The sequence below is a fragment of the Salvelinus alpinus genome, chromosome 6, assembly GCF_045679555.1.
Source record: "Salvelinus alpinus chromosome 6, SLU_Salpinus.1, whole genome shotgun sequence".
Lineage (NCBI taxonomy): Eukaryota > Metazoa > Chordata > Actinopteri > Salmoniformes > Salmonidae > Salvelinus > Salvelinus alpinus.
Window position 1 is genome coordinate 20309661 of NC_092091.1, and position 23377 is coordinate 20333037.

The window sequence follows — 23377 nt, forward strand, 5'->3', positions numbered from 1 at the left end:
GGGATGCCTCGAATAAGGAAATGTCTAGTAGCAGACAGGCAGACTGTAATCTTAGTACAGATAAGGAAATGTCTGTGTCAAAAATCAATACTATGAAACAGATAAGAATAAAATCCATATGAGCATTCTACCAGCTCAACAAGAAGAACAGTAATATTCTGCCCGTACATGTGCTACTGAAAGAAGGAGTAATGCCTGATACAAAACAAGACAATTACACACACATTACTCACGTATTACTTTGATTTATTGTATATCCTGCAGAGAAAAGACCTTGTGCAGCAGTACCAAGACTTGTAATCCACAGACCTGTATAACTACTGCTTCCTCTCAGGCCCTTCGCAGGAAACACATCTTAAGGGAGTCTGGGATGTCCAGCTGCTCAGAGCGGACGGTCTGGGGGCGGCAGGTAGGGGAACGTGACAGTGAACACACGCTGTACGTCCATCAGCAACGCTCCTTCAGCAGACCCTGATGGAACAGAGAGGAGATGATGAACGCAACTCAACCACACTACTGGTAACTAGACCACACCACAACCCTAGTGAATTCAGACAGCCTTTTGACATTTTATGACTAGACGTATTTCCATTATTGTTGTATGTGTTACGGTACAGTACCTGCACTGTGCAGATAAAAATTTGTGTCACTCTCACCTCTAGGTCACTGTGAGGGGTGTACAGTGTCAGAATCTTCACAATCTGTGGCACAACAGAGACAGACAGTTAGCTTAGCCCTGCAAGCGTGTGTTCAGTAGGAAGAAACATTCACGAGGTTGGACATAGACATATACTGTATAGAAAGGACACAGTTCTCTAGCAAAGACTATAATGTTCACAGAATAATATTGGTTTTTATTCTATTGAATTAATATCTGCAACACTTTGAACATTTCCCCCTACCAATACCAGCTTAAAAACCACCTGGGCAGTGCAGGTATGAACGAGGGCCTGCGCGTCAGCGTCTTGTCGTCTTGCCCACTTGCAGGAGCTGAGCGGCCTGGATGAGAGGCTCCAACATGGCCACAGCTCCCCCTGCCTGCAGCCCACGGCTCCCCCTGCCTGCAGCCCACAGCTCCCCCTGCCTGCAGCCCACAGCTCCCCCTGCCTGCAGCCCACGGCTCCGCAGCCACTCCTCCAGCAGACTCAAATTATACCTGGCAGAACGCAAGGATGAAACCTTATAGTCTCATCCAACACTTACCTTGTTTAACACTTACCTTTACAAACCAACTCTAGATTATGTTAGATATCTGGTTGCATATCTTTTACTGAAACTTGTTCCTGCGCAGGCCCTGTGTGTGTATACATGCATGTGTGTGTGTGTCTGTCCTCTGACCTTATCTGCAGGCCTCCGGCTCCAGCTACACATGTCCTTGCGCAGCAGCAGGCTGTTGAGGGCAGAGGCAGAGAGGAGATGGGTGAGCTGGCTGAAGGCAAGGCCTGGCGGAACAGGGCCGTGTGGAGAGCACCCAGCTCCCTCAGCACCGCAGCCATACTGGGGGCCACCCCTGTCCCTGGCCCTGTCCCTGGGGTCAGACCCTGCACGCTTCCTAAAGCCCCTCAGCTTCACCCCTGACCCAGACAGTCCTGGGATCATCTCACTCTCCAGTATGGCAGCAACTGTGGATGGAGAGAGAGGGGGGAGGGAGGGAGGTAAGAGGGAGGGCAGGGGGTAAAGGTGAACATGAACTATTAATGTTTACATGTTAATACATAATAGTAAATGTTAATACATAATATGAGCTATTAATGTTTACATGTTAATACTTAATATTAAATGTTAATACATAATATGAGCTATATATATATATATATATATATATACACACACACACACACACACACACACGATTACAGACAAATGTAGATACACACATTCATCAGAACATATAGCAATTATGAATACACCTACCCTCCTGAGCCTTACCCTGCTTCAGTAAGCGAGTGCTCAGATCCTTCTTCTCTTTCCCCAAAGAGTCCCTCTCTACCTGCAGGGCATGGCCTTCACCTACTGTAAACAGAGAAAAAGGAGAGTGACAGTGACCTTAAATACCACTACTCTGCAGAAAACCATGTTCCTGATCCATTAGGATCAACAATATCTACCTGTGTGAGTCGTAGAATCTCCTGGGCTGCTCTCTCCTCTGCCCCCATCTTATCTATCTCCGTCTTTGTGACGGAGGGGCTGGGATGGGACTGCTGGGCCTGGAGCTGTGTCTCTAGCTGGTTCTCCAGTTTAACTAGCGCCCCCCCACAGGGCGGGGCCTTCACCTACTGTAAACAGAGAAAAAGGAGAGTGACAGTGACCTTAAATACCACTACTCTGCAGAAAACAGAGCTGTGGGCCTTACGCTCCGCCTGGAGGGTCTCTCTCAGAGCACTGCTATCTCTGATCTGAAGACACACACATAAACACACACACATTTTCACTTCTGTATTATTCATTTTGCACATTTATTTTTTTCACCCTGGATGTACCAAAACCTCGAAATTCACCAGCACACTACAAACACCTGGTCTCATATACCTATCCAAAACCACCCCAGTCCAATGTCTTCTAAAGCCCCCTCACCATCTCCTTCCTAGGCTTCTCCACCCTTCTACACATCCACCAATGCACCATCCCATCCCCTTTCTCACCACCCACCATAACCCTGGCAGCTCACCTCCTGGTCGGCCCTGAGCTGCAGCTGCGTCCTTTTGACCGCCATGCCCTTGTTGAGTTCTCTGAACTTCTCCACCGAGCGGTCCTCTGCCTTCAGCTTCACCAGCTCCCTCCTGGCTGCTCGCCGCCTCACACAGCACTGCATCAGCACCATGTATGCCCTTACCTGCCTGTACGCCTGCCGGGCCAGCCAGCCATGCACTGCAGTAACACCACTGCCCGCTCTGCCACCAGCTGGGGAAGGGGAGGATAGAAGAGACGCATTATATTATCGCAAACAGAACCTGCCAGGGTTTTGGATGCGAACTAAAGGATTACAGTTGTGATAAAGTAGTAAGTAAGGACAGTCTAGAATCTGGATCAGATGTTACTAAGGAGAAAATCCTGGGTCCTGTCCTGCCTTATCTCTGGAGGTTTAGGCCTGGTATTAAATATATAAAATCCATTTTATATTTAAGCCGTAAATAAAAACATTTGATTTATTGCTAGATAGATTGTGAGGCCTTCGTGCCAGTGTTTCCTCACCAGTCTGTATTAGCATCGTGCAAGCGTGCCCCTGGTGAAGGTCTGGATGATGCCGGTGGCCTCGCGGATCATCAGGAAGATCGGTCTTCTGGATGACCAGTGCTGCCTTGGTGTAGTGCAGTGACTACACCACACAAGGTCTGGATGATGCCGGTGCAGTGACTACACCACACAAGGTCTGGATGATGCCGGTGCAGTGACTACACCACACAGAGCACTACAGTAGGTTGAATTGCTGGACAAATGTAGGTGCCCATACTGCTGAGACACATTGTACTATATGGCAGTACGAGTACACAGTCAAATAACATTGATGTGTTATCGTGCCACACAGTCAGTTATTCTGCTCTCACCGCCTGGCCAGGGCTCCTCTGGTGTGTCTCTGGATGGTGAGTGTTGCCCAAGTGGGTCTTGATGTATCTCCTGTGGCCCAGCCAGCCTCTGACCCAGCTCTGGATGATTATCCCCACAGCCCTCAGCCTCTATGCCCTCAGCCTCTATGCCCTCAGCCTCTACGCCCTCAGCCTCTCCAGCAGAGCTACCTGCCCCGTCCAGAAGAACACTCTGGTCTTTACAAAGCAGTACTGCTCCGGGTCTGGGATGATCTCTAGCAGGGCCCGCTGGCACGACGCCTGAATCTGTTACTAGGTCTGAACCCCACAGAACAACAAGGATGACAAGCAATACAGACATTATATGGTAGCAAGAAAACAAATACATTGTCAACTGAAAAAAAAATGGAATTAAGATACATTTCAATAATAAGTGTAGATACTGGCTGTATTGTTGCCTGGCCAGAGCAGGGGGAGACAGTACCTGGAAGCCCACAGTTTGTGATCCCTGTGAAATATCTTTCCAGGGCCAGAGCACAGACTGCAGTTGGGCAGAGAGGACTTCCCACCTAACAGGGACAGAGTGCCCCCTGCTGGCACCTGCTGGAAGAGCTCAGCCACCAACTCACACTGACAGAGACAGACAATCACAATCAGTTTATTTGCCCAGTCCATTTACAGAAACCCGGGATTGACTTAGTGAATAGATGCTACCAGCAATAGACAATGTACAGACACAAGGTTAACAGAGAGGGTTACAGTGGGTTAAAAATGCTTCCTCTCTTTGTCTACTGTCCTTCATTTCACTCTAGGATGAGATCCAATATTTCACCACAAACTGACAAAAGTGGACAGCTGAGAGCTGGTTCCTCAGTAAAGCCTCCCTCAAAATGACAAGAGGACACCTCTTATTGAGATGCACTCAAATACTTACAGTAGGACAAAGAGGTTGCAACAATGAGCCAAGAGTGTTGACAAGGGGAAAGCTGTAGATCATCCCTACACTCTTAGAAAAAAGGTTTTCAAAAGGGTTCTTCAACTGTCCTCATAGGAGAACCCTTTTTGGTTCCAGGTAGAACCCTTTTGGGAACCCTTTTGAGGTTCTAGACAGCACCTTTTTTTCCCTAAGAGTGTTCATGCAGTCCTACAATGCGTTTAAGTGAAAAGATACAGCATGGATATACAGTACCAGTCAAAAGTTTGGACACCTACTCATGCAAGTTTTTTTATTAACTTTTTTTTTTTTTTTTTTTTTTACTATTTTCTATATTGTAGAAACCAGCTTCACCTTGAATGCTTTGCCAAAAGTCTTGAAGGAGTTCCCACATATGCTGAGCTCTTGTTGGCTGCTTTTCCTTCATTCTGCGGTCAAACTCTGGCCTCCCGAGTGGCGCAGCGGTCTAAGGCACTGCATCTCAGTGCAAGAGGTATCACTACAGTCCCAAGTTCAAATCCAGGCTCTATCACAACCAGCCGTGATTGGGAGTTCCATAGGGCTGTGCACACTTGGCCCAGCGTCGTCCGGGTTTGGCCGGGGTAGGCTGTCATTGTAAATAAGAAGTTGTTCTTAACTGACTTGCCTGGTTAAATAAATAAAAATAAACTCATCCCAAACTCATTGGGTGATTGTGGAGGCCAGGTCATCTGATGCAGCCCTCCATCACTCTCCTTCTTGGTCAAATAGCCAGTACAAATCAAATCAAATCGTGCCGAATACAACAGGTTACAGTGAAATGCTTACTTACAAGCCCTTAAACAATGGTGGTTTTTTTTGTTTTTTTAAGTGTTCAAGTATTTACTAAAATAAACTGAAGTAAAAAATAAATAAAAATAAGAAAAAGAAAAATAACAAATAATTAAGGAGCAACAATAAAAGAACAGTAACGAGGCTATATACAGGGGGTACCGGTACAGAGTCAATGTGCGGGAGTAAAGGTTAGTCGAGGTAATTGAGGTAATATGTACATCTAGGTAGAGGTAAAGTGACTATGCATAGATAATAGACAGAGAGTAGCAGCGTAAAAATAGGGGTGGGGGGGACAATGCAAATAGTCCGGGTAGACATTTGATTAGCTGTTCAGGAGTCTTATACCTTGGGGTAGAAGCTGGTAAGAAGCCTTTTGGACCTAGACTTGGCACTCCGGTACCGCTTTCCGTGCGGTAGCAGAGAGAACAGTCTACGACTAGGGTGGCTGGAGTCTTTGGCAATTTTTTGGCCCTTCCTCTGATACTGCCTGGTATAGAGGTCCTGGATGGCAGGAAGTTTGGCCCCAGGGATGTACTGGACCATACGCACTACCCTCTGTAGTACCTTGCAGTCGGAGGCCGAGCAGTTGCCATACCAGGTGGTGATGCAACCAGTCAGGATGCTCTCAATGGTGCAGCTGTAGAGCTTTTTGAGGGTTTGAGGATGCATGCCAAGTCTCCCGAGGGGGAAGAGGCGTTATCGTGCCGTCTTCACCACTGTCTTGGTATGTTTGGACCATGATAGTTTGTTGTTGATGTGGACACCAAGGAACTTGAAGCTCTCAACCTGCTCCACTACAGCCCCGTCGATGAGAATGGGGGCGTGCTCGGTCCTCCTTTTCCTGTAGCCCAGCGAAGTGCAGGATGATGAAGTCAGTGATGGACATGCGAGGTTTGCAGAAGTGTGGGTCATTACTCTGATGCTGATCATACAGCTTCCTAGCCCAGCTCTCCTCTGAACCTTTAGGCATCTGATCAAGGAAACAGACACCATGGGGGTAAGGTTTTTCTGGATCAACATACATTTGAGAAATCTTTTGCTTTTTATATAAATACTTTGAAGTTTGACTTTTAATAGAGCAATACTTTTTCTGGCAGGACTTGGTTTTTTGGACTTAAGACAACAGTATATTTTTCAAATCCACCACAAAGTATTCTTGGCTTGCCAGTGCAAACAGTGATGATTCAGTATTATATCCTGACTACATTATTCATTGTATTTCAAGCTGGTTTGGACACATTAACAGACACAACACAATGTGGTCTCGATTGAAACCAGGACTGTAACTGAGTGACCCTGCACTCCTCATCCAGCAGGTCGAGCTGTCCCTCGATGAGAGCGATGAGCGGCTGGATGTCACTGAACTCTATCCTGCTCCACGGCAGCTCCTCACGGACATACTCCTCCTGCTCCAACTGGAACACATGCTAGGGAGAGGAGAGAAGGAGACCAAGGGTTACTGAGGGGACATGAGGACAACGAGTTCATGGAAACAGACAGACATTCATATTTATGCGCATGCTTGCAGGTTCACACACAACACTTGGTGACTCACCCTGTTGAATTGCTGCTGCAGTTTCTCATTGCCATAATTTATACAGAACTGTACAAAACTGTTCCTTTCAAAGTTCTCAAACCTGCCAAAGAGAAATGGACAAAGAGGGGAATATGTTAATACCATGTTGTTACTACAGTAATTAGTGTCACTACACAGGTATAAGACCAACCTAAAGTCAAGTGTTACTCCCTGTCCTTACTACTCGGCTATTGATGTCCAGCACCCCAATAAATGACTAGGCCTGATCCCTCTGGGCAAGGAGGGCTGTGGTGAGTCCAGGTGAACACCTGACCTTACACATGCTTGGCCAGGGCGTCCCGGGCCTCCAGGGCCTGCTGACCGGGCATGGGCTTGACCAGCATGTCTCCCACTACTACCAGCCTGCGTTAGCACAGCCAGTGGGTCACCCCCAGCAGCTTGGAGAACACAGCCAGGGAACGCTCCTCCCACTGATTATGGGATATTTGAGAGAATTTTGTGAGTTTCAGGGAAATAATGTGGAAAAAGTTAAGAAAATAATACAATGTAACTTCGATCACCAGCTCTCCCATTGGCCTGGATGTTGACATTGCCAAGGTGCAGAACAGCTGCCAGAATCCTGAAGAGCTCCATCTGCTGGTCAGGAGGCCCACCTGTAGGAGCACACATAGCAGCATGATCATACTGGATGGGACTATATGCAGAGTAAACATGTTAGCATAGATATGTGTATTGTGTAATATAGATGCTGTAAACCCAGTATAGTGAATGCATTGCGAGTGTGCTACAGATCTACTACATCATCAGTGCCTAGGATCTGCATGGAATCAGCACCACCTACAGAGATACACATCAAAACACTTACATAATGAACCCTTTCTGAAAAACACTGCTAGACCCATTGATGTTCATGTCTTCCCTGTTATTGTTGTAATAGGTTAATGAATTCTATGCAGTATCACCCAGTTTGAGGACTCTCATCTCTGGCAGGTCTCTGGAGGCACACAGCTGGTAGAAGATGTTGTAGTTCCTCTCCTGTGATGCATGGAAGACGACTCGAGACTTCTCCAGCAGGTACGTCCTCACGTTGGCCCCAATGATATCTCCCTTCCACCCAAAGCCTATCTCAATGTACTTCACAAACCAGCTACTGTTGTCGTTGCAGGTAGTCTTAGAATTCCCAATAGACTAAAGAGTAAAGGAGATAATCATAATTACAATAGATTACATAATTTTTGTTATTACCTTTACAACTGAATACTGCCACAATACAGTACACATTTTTCATATGCTTTTTCCAAAATTACACTCTTCAAAAAATAAAACCTTGAACAGCTTTACAGGTTAAACTTTTACTGCAGTGGGCTAAATCAGGGTCATGCAGAGGGTATTTTGGTAGTCTTAAACAAATCTACTTTGGAACAAAAGTATACACTTCACACACATGGTTATGGGCTTAAAAGAAGAAGACACCTGTACCATGTCAGATATAGAGTTGACATGTATTCAATTTTGAGTTTTCATCCCAATATTATACTTTAGAGTATATACATCACATAAGACTGTAATATAACAAAACGGCTTCACAAAGAAACACCAGATTTTTGGTGTTTACATTTTTTAAAATATTAATTATGAAAAATATTAATAGTACTGTATTCCACCCATGAGGGCATATAAGGTCATTTGATTGCAGGAAAGCAGAATTCATCCACACATTCCCACATATGTACCTCCATGATGGGGTTGGAGGCCAGTACTCTCTCCTCCACACTGGTCTGCTGGGCTGCTCCGCCCACCATGGCAAAGTAACGCATGGTGAACTTAGCAGAGACCGTTTTCCCTGCTCCAGACTCCCCACTGATTATAATGGACTGGTTCTTATCCTCCCTGCTCACAGAGACAACTACACACTCAATAACCATTCCTATTTCCAGAACCATTTGTCACACAGGGTGGAGAGACTCGATCAAAGGCTCTCTTGTTTTCAGACTCAAGAACATCCATAAGTCACTCACATTTTACCTGTAGATCTTTACAAACAACAGCAAACCTCGCCCAAACCCCCAAAAAGCAGGCAAGGGCATATAAAATGGAGGCCAAGGAAGGTGACCCCTGGCTATTGACCTTTAACCCCTGACCTAGTCATGGTGCGGTAGGCCTCTTCTGCCACAAAGAAGATGTGAGGCTCCATGTCAGCCATGTCCTGCCCGCTCCATAGATGGGCAGCTGGTCATACGGGTTGAGAGCCACTAACACAATACCTGGAATGAACGGTTGGTGAAAATTACAGTGTTATTGGTAGAATGAAAGGTCCTGTAGGAATACAACATATTTTTTTCCCTCTATGACCTTTTATACACAAAATATCAAGGACACCTTCCCTCAGAAAGGCCTCAATTCGTCGGGGCATGAACTCCACAAGGTGTCGAAAGCATTCCACAGGGATGCTGGCCCATGTTGATTCCAATGTTTCCCACAGTTGTGTCGCGTTGGCTGGATGTCCACTGGGTGGTGGACCATTCTTGATACACACGGAGAAACTGTTGAGCGTAAAAAACCCAGCAGCGTTGCGGTTCTTGACACAAACTGGTAGTCCTGGCACCTACTACCATACCCCGTTCAAAGGCACAAAAATATTTTGTGTTGCCCATTCACACTCTGAATGGCACATATAACGTCGAGACAGCCAACAACGACGAGATAGCCTAAAGGGAGGAGGTGAGGGCTCTCGGAGTGTGGTGTCAGGAAAATAACCTCTCACTCAACGTCAACAAAACAAAGGAGATGATTGTGAACTTCAGGAAACGGCAGATGGAGCACTCCCCTATCCACATCGACGGGACAGCAGTGGAGAAGGTGGAAAGTTTAAAGTTCCTCGGCGTACACATCACAGACAAACTGAAATGGTCAACCCACACAAACAGTGTGGTGAAGAAGACGCAACAGCGCTTCTTCAAACTCAGGAGTCTGAAGAATTTTTTTAGGCTTGTCACCTAAAACCCTCACAACATTTTACAGATGCACAATTGATAGCATCCTGTCAGGCTGTATCACCGCCTGGTACGGCAACTGCACCACCCTCAACCGCAGGGCACTCCAGAGGGTGGTGCGGTCTGCACAACGCATCACCGGGGGCAAACTACCTGCCCTCCAGGACACCTACACCACCCAATGTCACAGGAAGGCCAAAAAGATCATCAAGGACAACAACCACCCAAGCCACGGCCTGTTCACCCCGCTTCCATCCAGAAGGTGATGTCAGTACAGGTGCATCAACGCTGGGACCGAGACTGAAAACAGCTTCTATCTCGAGGCCATCAGACTGTTAAACAGCCATCACTAGCACAGAGAGGCTGCTGCCTACATACAGACTTGAAATCAGTGGCCACTTTAATAATTGGAAAGGCATTTTCATCTACACAGATTGAAGTGGATTTAACAAGTGACATCAGTCTATGTCATGGAAAGAGCAGGTGTTCCTAATGTTTTGTACACTCAGTGTACATTGAAATTGCTCCAATTAACTTAACACTTAGTAAAGATGGCATTATGATGTCATGACCATAAAAGCAGGAGCACACAGGAGCTGCATCTGTCCTATGGCCAAACAGAATCTGAAGACCCACACCCACACCCCCTCTCTCTCTCACTTTCTCCTTCAACCTATTCCTACCATTCCTCTCTCACTATGTCCCTCCATCACACTCAGGTTGTGAAGAACAGCAGGCTCTTGTAGGAAGCTGAGAGCAGTGAGGTCATTCTCCCCCTCCAGAATATCAGGGTTCCCCAGAGGGAGGCACCACTGGGTACTGCACATCCTAGAGAGAGGGGTGGATGAGGGTGGCACATGAAATATTTGACATTAGCAGATGCTTATCACAGGAGGCTGGTGAGGGGAGGACAGCTCATAATAATGTGCGGAATGGAGTGGTATCAAACACGTGTGAGATACCATTAATTCATTCCAGCCATTACCATGAGCCCGTCCTCCACAATTAAGGTGCCACCAGCCACCTGCGACGCTTATCAAGATCGACTAACAACACATCTACAGTACAGTACAGTATAGATGTTGACTGTGCGTGTGCGTGTGCTGATCTGCAGAAGTACATTCTTGTCTCCAGGGTTGTAGTCCTTGAGGAGCTTGGCTGATACCCACACTGCCTCTGGGTCAGGCACCCACACACGAGCACCCTGTTACAGAAATACACATTATCACAAACATTGAGCTTATTGAATAAGAGGACACCTAGTGAAGAAGTGAGCGTGCATTGAGGGGGATTTCCTATACTAATGTTTACACTAGGTGGACAGACCTAACAGCCAGTGGTCCAACACACAGCTGCAGAGTAGAAATTGGAGAGGATAATTTTACATCACACAGGACACTATCAACTCTACAGTCTGTTATTACTCTATGTGCCTTTCCCTGTTACTCTGCCAGGTGCCACCCGAGCAAGACATTTGTCGGCCTTTGTCCGTTCTCAAAATGAGAATACTGGAAGAGATGGAGTCACGACACTCTCGAAAAATAGGATTTTGATTGTATTTTCATGTGTATTGTTGTGCTAAACATAGATCATCTGGAAAGAGACATTGGTCTCAGCATTGACTCCCTGTCAAAATAAAAAGGTAAAAAATACGAAAATAAATACATCCCAAAAATTCAAAAATATAGATGTTTTATTTTCTGCATCATGATGCCTAAAAGTTCATTGTGCAGACAAATGCGTAAATTAAAGGTGAAAAACAGAGCACAAATGTTTCGGCATCAAGCCATCATCAGTATTGGATTTATTCCTATTTTTCAACAGTCTGCAAGGTCTCTCTCATCTTTCAACAACACTGACACTGTGACCTACCTCTGCTATACAGTCTCTCTGAACATTAGCCTACCTCTGCTATAGTCTCTCTGTACAGTAACCTACCTCTGCTATACAGTCTCTCTAAACGGTAGCCTACCTCTGCTATACAGTCTCTCTGAACAGTAGCCTATCTCTGCTATACAGTCTCTCTGAACAGTATCCTACCTCTGCTATACAGTCTCTCTGAAGAGTAGCCTACCTCTGCTATAGTCTCTCTGAACGGTAGCCTACCTATGTTATACAGTCTCTCTGAACAGTAGCCTACCTCTGCTATACAGTCTCTACATTCTCCCATTAGCATAAAACACTCTTAAATGCAGTAAAAAATAAATGTCTGTCATCCCTTTCTCTCAGCTCGGATTACTCATCTTTTCAATCATCCCAGCTATCCTCGTATTGACAACCTCTTGGCACAAGATCCTGTGCACCACATACAATGTGGATCATTGCCAATCCGTTGAGCATGAGCTTATACAGCAGTTATGTGCCTTTCTATCACGATATTGACATGTCATGACATGTAGGCCAACATACATTAGCTGATCCAAACTGACTCCCAGTAATGGACAGAAATGTCCAACATGTCTTTGAAACTTCACATATGCGCACAGAAATCAATAACAATGCACTAACAGGGTTGGGTTTCACAATGACAACATGATATCAAATCAATTTCTACCAAGAACACATCAGTGAAAGCAAACTGTCAATAAATTAAGTCCACTCAGCTACAGTCAGATATGCCTGATCAAACACTTACCTTGGTGTACAACTCAATAGTTCCAATCATAATCGTTTTTTTGCTTTCTCAGACATGAAGCCTCTGCCTGCAAAGGCCCTGACCATGTCCAGAGTAGATAGACTCCTAAGTTACTCCAACAGGCAGAGGTCTAAAAAAGTGTGTGTCCTCTTCCCCTATCATGTGTCCAAGGACTGGTCTGACAGGCTGAAATGAAAACCTCAGAGCAGCCAGGTTAACTGTTCATCTCAAGGAGGTGATTGAGATGGAAGGATTTACAAGCACTTTCTCTTCTATGGTCTCATTCACAGCAGCAGTTAACCCTGAGCTATGGAGGCCTTCTGTCAGCACTGCTGGAACACCTGTAGTATTCAAATGATACAAAAGACATTGGAGTATCAAGTATGTCATCAATATATATAGACATTAAACCAAAAACTGACAAAGAAACTGTACTACTGTTGAAATACAGATCCATTTTATTCAGTAACACAATCCAATTCAGTTCAGCAGTCAGCCTGCTGATGTGGGATAGGGATCTCATTGAGCTTGACATTTCATACATACATCAAACTTTGAGAAATGTAGGTAAATGTTCAAAGCGCAATTCATTTTCTCAACACTGAGAATCTTCACCTTTATTCAAACAAAATATGATTAGCTTACTGTCTGGCACCCAGTGAACGAGATAACAAGGAGGCAGCATGTGTTGTGGTGGCATTGACACATTATTGGAAACATGTAAAAACATGTTGACTGAAGTCATGGCCATGGGAAAAATGTGCATTGGCTAGAAACACCAACGTTAAACCAACAACTTCAGTGAGTCCTATACAGGGAGTTTTAAAAAGTAATAAAATCTACAACATGTAGCAGAGGGTCCATGTGACTTATACACAACTGTTGTACCCATTATAACTAAGTACAGTATGGCCTGACTCATAACCGTTGTACCCATTATAACTAAGTACAGTATGGCCTGACTCATAATTGTTGTACCCATTATAACTAAGTACAGTATGGCCTGACTCATAACCGTTGTACCCATTATAACTAAGTACAGTATGGCCTGACTCATAACCGTTGTACCCATTATAACTAAGTACAGTATGGCCTGACTCATAACCATTGTACCCATTATAACTAAGTACAGTATGGCCTGACTCATAAGTACTGGTTAAGGGGTTTATATGGACTTACTTACAACAATAAGGATATTTTCTTGAGAACATGATCCAATGATTTTTCACTAAGACTCTCTCCTGTGACTAACACAAGCCTTTGAATTTAGAGTGCATAATTGACATGTTAGTCATTTAGCAGACACTCTTATCCAGAGCAACTAGGGTTAAGTGCCTTGCTCAAGGGCACATGGAAAGATTTTTCATTGGCTCAGGGATTTGAACCAGTGACCTTTCGGTTACTGGCCCAACGCCCTTAACCCCTAGGCTACCTGCCGCAGTATCATCATTTAGGCAAGTATCTTGTTCCCTCTCACCAAAGCCTCTCTCACATAGCCCTATAAAATAAGCCAAAGTACCTTTAAAATATGGTCCATCTATCCCCATGGAGTGCATTAGAAACCCAGAAAGAAAAACCCATGGAAAAAACAGAATTCACTTCTAATTCAAAATATCCCAATTAATTTAAAACATGTTTTGGGGTGGGTTAACAATGACATGATCGTCACAATATATAACTCACATTCAGCAAATACATAAAATGTCTTACAAAAAAAAAAGACTACATCATTGAACACTGAATTCATCATACTGTACGAAACCGATCTCTTTCACTCTGCCCTGCCAACATTGTATTTGATGCTATCTTAAAAAAAAAAGCTAATTTAGCTACTAATCCATTTGATTCAGAATTCCTGAGTCCAAGTACTTTCATAGGGCTGGAGCCAGAAGAGGCTAAACAGTGGGCGAGGTGGACAGTAGGTAGGCAAAGCTTCAGAGGGGTAGCACGTGGAAGGGGATGGGCAGAAAGTGGGCAGTTCTTTTGGTTGGATTGGTACAGGGTTCCAGGTTTCATTGTCATTTGACAAGGAGTTGAAAAACCCATCCAGACTACTATATAACTCCCCATCTCCCTGGAAGAGAGGATGAAGACAGACGTTTGTTGAAATAGCTAAACAAATACAGATGGTAAATCAAATTATAAATGTGTCATATCATATCCCTTGGGTGGCATGATTTGCAGCTCTGAATTTAAAATACTGACATCTGTTGAGAAACTGGGGGGAGCCCATAAATGCTGTAAAAGCCTGAACAACCCTCTCATTTAACAAATAAAATGCAATTGTGTACAGGTGTAGACCTACAGTGAAATGTTTACTTCCCAACAATGCAGAGATAAAAGTTGAGGAATAAATACACAATGAGTTACGGTAACTTGGCTATATACACGAGGTTCCAGTACCGAGTCGATGTGCAGGGGTATGAGGTAATGGCAGTAGATATGTACATATAGGTATAGGTAAAGTGACTAGGCAACAGGATAGATAATAAACAGTAGCAGCAGCAACGTATGTACTTTCAACAACAGGAGGCTGGCCGTCTGCGCACTTTAAAGGTCCTTTAAACCAAATAGTGTCCGTTCTCAAAATGAGAATACTGGAAGAGATGGAGACCCGACACTCTCGAAAAATAGGATTTTGATTGTATTTTCATGTGTATTGTTGTGCTAAACATAGATCTGGAAAGAGACCTTGGTCTCAGCATTGACTCCCTGTCAAAATAAAAAGGTAAAAAATAAGATAAAGAAATACATCCAAAAAATGCAAAAATATAGATAATGATGCCTAAAAGTTCATTGTGCAGAAAAATGCGTAAATTAAAGGTGAAAAACAAAGCACAAATGTTTCGGCATCAAGCCATCATCAGTATTGGATTTATTCCTATTTTTCAACAGTCTGCAAGGTCTCTCTCATCTTTCAACAACACTGACACTGTGACCTACCTCTGCTATACAGTCTCTCTGAACATTAGCCTACCTCTGCTATACAGTCTCTCTGTACAGTAACCTACGTCTGCTATACAGTCTCTCTGTACAGTAACCTACGTCTGCTATACAGTCTCTCTGTACAGTAACCTACGTCTGCTATACAGTCTCTCTGTACAGTAACCTACCTCTGCTATACAGTCTCTCTGAACGGTAGCCTACCTCTGCTATACAGTCTCTCTGAACGGTAGCCTACCTCTGCTATAAAGTCTCTCTGAACAGTAGCCTACCTCTGCTATAGTCTCTCTGAACAGTAGCCTACCTCTGCTATAGTCTCTCTGAACAGTAGCCTACCTCTGCTATAAAGTCTCTCTGAACGGTAGCCTACCTCTGCTATAGTCTCTCTGAACAGTAGCCTACCTCTGCTATAAAGTCTCTCTGAACGGTAGCCTACCTCTGCTATAAAGTCTCTCTGAACGGTAGCCTACCTCTGCTATAAAGTCTCTCTGAACGGTAGCCTACCTCTGCTATAAAGTCTCTCTGAACAGTGGCCTACCTCTGCTATAAAGTCTCTCTGAACAGTAGCCTACCTCTCCTATACAGTCTCTCTGAACGGTAACCTAACTCTGCTATAAAGTCTCTCTGAACGGTAGCCTACCTCTGCTATAAAGTCTCTCTGAACAGTAGCCTACCTATGCTATAAAGTCTCTCTGAACGGTAGTCTACCTCTCCTATACAGTCTCTCTGAACAGTAGCCTACCTCTGCTATAAAGTCTCTCTGAACAGTAGCCTACCTCTGCTATACAGTCTCTCTGAATGGTAGCCTACCTCTGCTATACAGTCTCTCTGAACAGTAGCCTACCTCTGCTATACAGTCTCTCTGTACAGTAGCCTACCTCTGCTATACAGTCTCTCTGAACAGTAGTCTACCTCTGCTATACAGTCTCTCTGAACGGTAGCCTACCTCTGCTATACAGTCTCTCGGAACGGTAGCCTACCTCTGCTATACAGTCTCTCTGAACGGTAGCCTACCTCTGCTATACAGTCTCTCTGTACAGTAGCCTACCTCTGCTATACAGTCTCTCTGAACAGTAGCCTACCTCTGCTATACAGTCTCTCTAAACGGTAGTCTACCTCTGCTATACAGTCTCTCTGAACGGTAGCCTACCTCTGCTATACAGTCTCTCTAAACGGTAGCCTACCTCTGCTATACAGTCTCCATGTCATCATTGCCTTCATTGAGTGAGTCACCCTCGCTGGCTGCTTCCTGCACATGAGCCAACATGTCCGCCATTAGAGCCTCCTCCAGCTTCTTCCTCACACTGTACACCAGCTCTTCCTGCTTCCTACACTCACCATGATGAGATAACATACAAATACAACTGTTAGAAATATGGACTGAAATTTAGCTAAATAGCATGGGGAATCAAAATCAGCTCTTAATTACACAGATTCAATTATTCATAGCACTAATATGACTCTGGAGCTCATGTCCTCTCCTGTATGTACCTGATGTCCTCGTCGGTGACTATGAAAGCCTTGCAGAGGGGCTGGGTCGTGTTGAGCCACACCCCTGGGTTCTTTTCCACGGCTGCAGACAGCTGACCTGTGATGGGGGCTGCACTAGTGTGCAGGGCGCTGGCTATCGCTGACAGTAGAGTCTTGTCTGTACATCCAGGTCCAACTCCTGTAGGACAGACAGGTGTTCACAATCACAGAAGTGAGAAGACATTTAAAAATCTAATGGGAAATGGGGATTATACACTGTGTACAAAAGATTAGGAACACCTCTTCCCGTTTGCCCTCAGAACAGTCTCAATTGGTCAGAGCAGGTGTCGAAAGTGTTCCACACATGATACTGGCCCACGTTGACTCCAATGCTTCCCACAGTTGTGACAAATTGGCTGGATGTCCGTTGGGTGGTGGAACATTCTTGACACACACGGGAAACTGCTGAGTGTGAAAAACCCAGTAGGGTTGCAGTTCTTGACATACTTAAACCGGTGAGCCTGGCACCTACTACCACACCCCATTGAAACACACTTAAATATTTTGTCTTGCCCATTCACACTCTGAATACACTCTGAATGGCACACATACACAATCCATGTCTCAATGGCCTCAGGGATTAAAATCCCTTCTGTATCCTGTCTCCTCCCCTTCAGTTACACTGTTTGAAGTGGATTTAAATCAAATCAAATTGTATTTGTCACATGCGCCAAATACAACAGGTGTTGACCTTAACGTGAAATGCTTCCTTACAAGCCCATAACTCTATTTCTTGAACTGCATTGTTGGTTATGAAAATATTTACTAAATAAAATAAAAAAGTAGCACAATAAATGTACATAACACTAACGAGGCTATTGGGGTACCGAGTCAATGTGCGGGGTTACTGTGACATCAATAAGGGATTATAGCCTTCATGTAGATTCACATGGTCAGTTCCTAATGTTTTGTACTCTCAGTGTACATGGCCCTTTCTCTTACCTTGCAGACCTTTAGGCAGGTCCATTGTCTTCACTAGCTCCTCTGCGATGTCAAATGCATTGAGACCACCAAGCTTCTTCTCCCAGAAAAGCTGTGGACAAAACAAATGCACATTAATTTAGATTTGGTATCTCATTAGTCAAAATAACCTTCAGGAAGAAAAGCATATAACCCAATGTAACTGCAGTTTCACCATACAGGCTAATGGCTGTGTTTACCTGTTTTGGCTGGTCCACGGCTTTCTGTGGATCGGTCTTGACTTTGTTGCTGGGGTGGTTGGTAACCTTGGTGACAGGCTGCTTAAAGATGGAAGCAGTCTGTCTGACGGGAAGTGAGGTGTTCAGGTCTGGCTTGCCCTGGAAGACACGCACAAAGAAACAGCTGACAGTGACAACCAACACTACGTAGCCATAGAGATGTTCCTCAAATACTAGATAACGCTAGATATATGTCAGTTATCCTTTGCACCTGGGGAAAGCCTTGAAACACGGTTTTCAGCATTCTAATTTCTAACTGCTGGTTTGACAGCAAATAAGTGTTAAGTCATTTAGAAGAGTGTGTCCAACGTGTATAGAAATATTAATTTCAGGAAACAACCCTCTCACCTTGGTCTGATTGTTGTTGTCATAGCGCAGCCTCTGCCTGTTCTTGTTCAGTTTACTCATGAGCATCTTCCCCGTGCGGAAGTCGAATGAGCTGAGGTCCATCTGGTTGCCAAGGTAACGAGCCAGCTGAGGCTTGCTCCGAAACTTCTTCCCGGTTGGACTAGGAGAGGTAAAGGACAACAAACCACAGTGTGAGGATATGGACAACTGACCAGAGGATAGCAAGAAGAGAAAAGTAGCAAGATAGATCAGGAAAGCAACAAACAATCTGCAACAAACACATTTGATGCTGCAAATAAACTGTAGACATGAGAAAATGTGAAACAATCATGCAAGAGCCAACACCGCAAAGGAGACTACAGACGGATGAACTATTCACAGATATCTGATTTTTCATGTATAATGGTATGGAATCAGAGTGTGAACAATGAGTCTTCGCATTAGCATTTCATTAATTTATTTAACAATACATATTTTTATGACGATTTAATGTGTATAGCTAATTGTAATAAACTATTTAAGCAGTATAATAAGTTTTAATATATTGCAGCATATTCCCAAATGTATAACCAATTCGCCATTCAAATTATAGACCTTAGAGTTTAAGATGGCTTAACTGATCTAACTTATATGTTCAATAAGGAGTAGTAGGGATCAACTATTGGGATACAAAGTAACAGGGTGATCAAGTGCAATACATTTTGCAACATTTCCTAAAGTTCAATTGGAAACATTGTTTCAGAGTTAATGTTCACTGGTCCTAGACAAAGTGGGCAGAACGGCAGGCCCAATTTAATCTAAATCTTAAATCAGTGGACAAAGGCCTTGGTAAATTAGTAATATAACTGGTTATTATAGCAAAGAGTATCCATTTCTATGGGGCAGACCTTTTTGAAAGTACATAGCAGCCATAACGGGAGTAAACAGAGATAGTTTCTCAGTGAAACTCCATGTTTGGTGAGTAACAAACTTAAGTTGGCTAGCTAGCAAGCAAGGGATAAGAACGTAGCCAGCCATCATTGCAACGGAATTTTTAGAACAAACGACTGGGTCATGTCCATAGATTTACAACAGAAAGACTTAATGAGTCCCTGTCAACTGAACCGGTAGAACTAATAATGACCAGCCGGCTTGGGTAGCAACCATAGATTTGTTTTGGGACTAGATCTCGTGGAATTATGAAATAGTATGAATAAATTCATCAAAATAAAACGTTTTTTTATGAAAATATGTATATTATTTGAATATGTTGGTAACCCTCTTGTACACAAGTGATAATGCCACAGAAGCCGGTGCTGATATTATATTGGCACCCTGCCAAGATGAACATCATACCAATATATCCTCCAAAACACAGGTTTCTCGGCATTATCACTTTAATTTGCTAAACTTGTCTGTTCAGTAGCAGGGCAAGACTCCGTGAAGATGACATATGGCGTAATGAAACACTTCACGATGTAAACGGGTAATTAGAGAAGTGATGTCATAGTCATCAACATCTCTAAAGGTGTCTGCATGACTCTCCGCCGAAACAGTTCGGTAAAGTTCGTGCATATATTATGACGACATTTTGTGACGTTTTTGACTTTGCTGAGGTTTTTTTCGGCTGTTTGGTTACATTACATTTTTTTCTGGAGGGAAGCCGAAAAACGGAGCTGAAGTCTACGCCCCTTCGTCAGTGATTAGTCAACAGTAGGGATTCTTCAATAGTCTTTGTTGTCATTGAAAAAGACATCACTCGTTTTCACGCAGTTTTTAATTGAAAAGTACTGCAGCAAATATATTTTTGTTAAATGTAAGCCTAAAATTGAACAACTAAGATCGTCAAAACGTCCAAATTAATGACAGATTTCTTGAGTTACCTTTGATCAATTATAAATATTTTGAAATGTATAGTGGCTACAGCGTCTCAAAATGGACAAACAGTACTATTGACACTTTTTTCGTTTTTCAAGCGAAGGTCTTTTATTAAGTAAGTATGCGAGCACACTCGTTCGGTTCAGCTAGCGCAAGCTGAACTGAAGTATGCTGACGCCTTAACGGCCAGATACTGTGGCAGCATTTCTATTTCAAATAAGTAGGCATATTAATGTAGTTTATTTTGATGCACTATGATTTTCTAAAAATGGAAAACTTTGAATGATTACCAAAGTATGGAAACGTTCGTGCTTGCTGATAATTCATGTAAAAAAGGTAGACAACAATTGCGAGTTTCGTGCGTGCATCACACCACAGAATGAAAATTCGGTATATGGTAGCCTACCACAAACTATACAACCGACCCGCCTCCCCCCTTTCTCGCCTCTGCTCCTCCTCCTCTTCTTCTTCTTCCTTACCTCGGCTAAAAAAAGAATAGCTTGTCGTTTCTTGATTGTTGCTCCGGTCATATAAAAGGATAAGACTAGGCTATATATAGGTTATAGCATGGACCTAGATTCAGGCTAGGCTATTTGGAAGGCGATCATTCAATACCCTAAAATTGTTGCATTAGGCCTGCTCCCTAGCTGATTGACAGGTTGTTAGGCCTACATAGGCTAAACATTGGGTTACAAGCTCCATATCCAACAATGTATAAGAGTAGCCTAATATCGGCTACACCCCTCCCCAACTTTCTGTCTCCTGGTCACCCCCCTCTCCCTCAAGTAAACCCATTCAGCCCTAGCCGTCTTGAAATACTGCCCGCTCAGTACCTATAATAATAGACATCGCTTTTCCCCGCAGACAAACCCGACTTTCTGGTCACTTCTTCAATTTGCCAGCCCTTGGGGAGAGCCGAGCAATCCCACCGTTTCTTCTCCATGTTCTCCCAGAGTTTAATTCCGTTGAAGTGTTCAGTGATTGATCCTAACGTTATTATATTTGGGGTTAAATTTCGTGTTTTATACAAATAAGTCCATTAGGCCTACTATGTGACATACATCTCGGCTCACACACTATTCATGGTTCTCTCTCTCCCGATTTATCGTATCTCTTTGTCGTACAGAAAGAATATCCCTCCGCCGTAACCTCAGCCACATCACTACCTGTATGCCAATGAGAGCTACATCCGCAATACATGTAGGCTACACATTATTGCATCCTGATCCGATAACATAAATCATTGATTTGTCGCGTGCGGTAGGCTACCGCATGTCACACAATTTAGCTCCAAACGTTGTGCATTATATATCCCAAAAATATCTACAGATGACCATAAAATGATTTCACAACGTCAACAATGGAGATAATTTAGGCAAAGATTCATGTCACTGACTATAGGTGAAATTCGAGAATGCAGTAGGAGTCGTTTTCATCACGACAATGCTCACTTTTTATTCAGTCATTGGACAAAGTAGGCCTAGGCAATACAATCATTTAATGGAGTTTTGATTGGGCTAGCTGGACCGACATTAATTATAGGACTTGTCTGCAAATATTAGGTATAAAACAATGATCTATTAGATATCTCACGAATTATATAGGCCTACCTATGACTGCATTTGAAGGAGAATAACTGGTACTAACTAATAATAACGAATTACTCGTCCTATTTTGAATAAATGCATTGCTTTTCAGAAAAGTTAAACACTGCAACACCAATAAGAAAGAACAGTGTGTAACTACATTTGGAATCCCATAACACTGCCTACAGTTATGGTTTGCAGACACTCGAGACCACCGAAACGCCTCCCACACGAGAACCTAAACCCCTCGATGAAAAAAATATATTGTGCAACAATTCTTTGCTAACATAACATATTTTATGTCACAGACAGGAAAAGCAGAAATATAGTTCGTTATTCATCTTCTTTTTTGGTTACTTACTCGTTTTTGTCCATCTCGCATACTATCTCGGTTTCTCTCTTTCAGTCTGTGTTAAATCCCTTCTACCTTCTCCTCTTTCATTCCCCTCCCCCTTCGATGATAGAAATGAAAGACATTATCCGCGCAAAGACAGAATCGTTCCCAGATTAAACCTGACTGGTAATAAAAAATCGAATTAAATCAAAGTTTACTGGTCGCGTACACTGTTTAGCAGGTGTTATAGCGGTGCAGCGAAATGCTTGTTACTAGATCATAACAATGCAGTCAAATGTCAAACAATACTACAAAATAAAAAAGGCAAGATATCAAGAATGGCGGTGCGAATCCAATTAACAACTCAAATAGCACTCGAGCAGTGTCAAAATGCAATCTATACATATGTACACCGGGGAATTTACAAGATAAACTATATCTTGAGTTAGAATAAGCGATGAAGGTGATACAGCATTTGTGTGAAACGAGAAGTGAGTGGTTCAATGTTTCTATAACATGGAACAACATGGGACAGCAGTGTTGGCTGTTAAAGTGTGTGAGTGTGTAACTAAATGTGTTCGTGAGCATGAGTTGTGTGTGTGAGATAGCTTGTGTGTGTGCGTTTTGTGTGATATAGTGTGCATCAGGCAGCGTGGCCCAGTGATGCTTTGGGCTGTCCACACTACCCTCTGGAGAGCCATGCAGTTGAAGGCGGAGCAGTTGCCATACCAGGCGGTGATGCAACTCGACAGAATGCTCTCAATGGTGCGTCTGTAGAAGTTTGTGAGGGTCTTAAGGGCCATGCCAAATTTCTTCAGCCGTCTGAGCTTGTAGAGGCGCTGTTCACACCACAATGATGTGAACGTCGAAGGAACTTTAACCTTTTGATCCCATCCACTGGGTGTGGATGGGGGCATGCGCCCTCTTTTGTCTCCTGTAGTCCATGATAAGATCCATCGATTTGTTGACGTTGAGCCCAAGGTTATTTTCCTGGCATCACTCCGCCAGGGCTCTAACCTAGGCTGTCTCGTCTTTGTTGGTAATTAGGCCTAGCACTGTTTTGAATCGTCAGCGAAATTGGTCATTAAGTTGCAGCCGTGCGTGGCCACTCAGTCAAGGTTGAACAGGGAGTACAGGAGGGGGC

General features: G+C 43.7%; 1 protein-coding gene and 1 long non-coding RNA gene across 11 annotated transcripts; both read right to left on the bottom strand.

The window, feature by feature from the left end:
• Positions 1 to 229: 229 nt before the first annotated feature.
• On the bottom strand, positions 230 to 1032 carry LOC139578315 (uncharacterized). Its single transcript, XR_011675531.1, has 3 exons — positions 924 to 1032; positions 657 to 701; positions 230 to 471 (listed from the first exon to the last, which is right to left on the bottom strand). It is a non-coding gene; the product is annotated as an uncharacterized lncRNA (long non-coding RNA).
• A 10444-nt stretch (positions 1033 to 11476) lies between these two features.
• LOC139578313 (methyl-CpG-binding domain protein 3-like) lies at positions 11477 to 22485 on the bottom strand. 10 transcript variants are annotated; one of them, XR_011675529.1, is made up of 9 exons: positions 21147 to 21444; positions 20720 to 20797; positions 18457 to 18616; positions 18070 to 18207; positions 17852 to 17942; positions 16871 to 17048; positions 15782 to 16707; positions 15380 to 15749; positions 12872 to 14510 (listed from the first exon to the last, which is right to left on the bottom strand). XR_011675529.1 is itself a non-coding variant. In XM_071405726.1 (8 exons), the coding sequence occupies exons 1-7, from the start codon at positions 21254 to 21256 to the stop codon at positions 16569 to 16571; spliced, it is 894 nt and encodes a 297-aa protein (XP_071261827.1). In that variant the 5' UTR covers positions 21257 to 21445; the 3' UTR covers positions 12670 to 12777; positions 16564 to 16568. The 10 variants fall into 10 exon arrangements, 7 of the variants coding, with proteins under 7 accessions (XP_071261832.1, XP_071261827.1, XP_071261830.1 ...); XR_011675530.1 differs by having other exon boundaries at positions 15380 to 15651; positions 15716 to 16707; XM_071405726.1 differs by lacking the exons at positions 12872 to 14510; positions 15380 to 15749 and adding an exon at positions 12670 to 12777 and having other exon boundaries at positions 16564 to 16707; positions 21147 to 21445.
• Between the last annotated feature and the right edge of the window lie 892 nt (positions 22486 to 23377).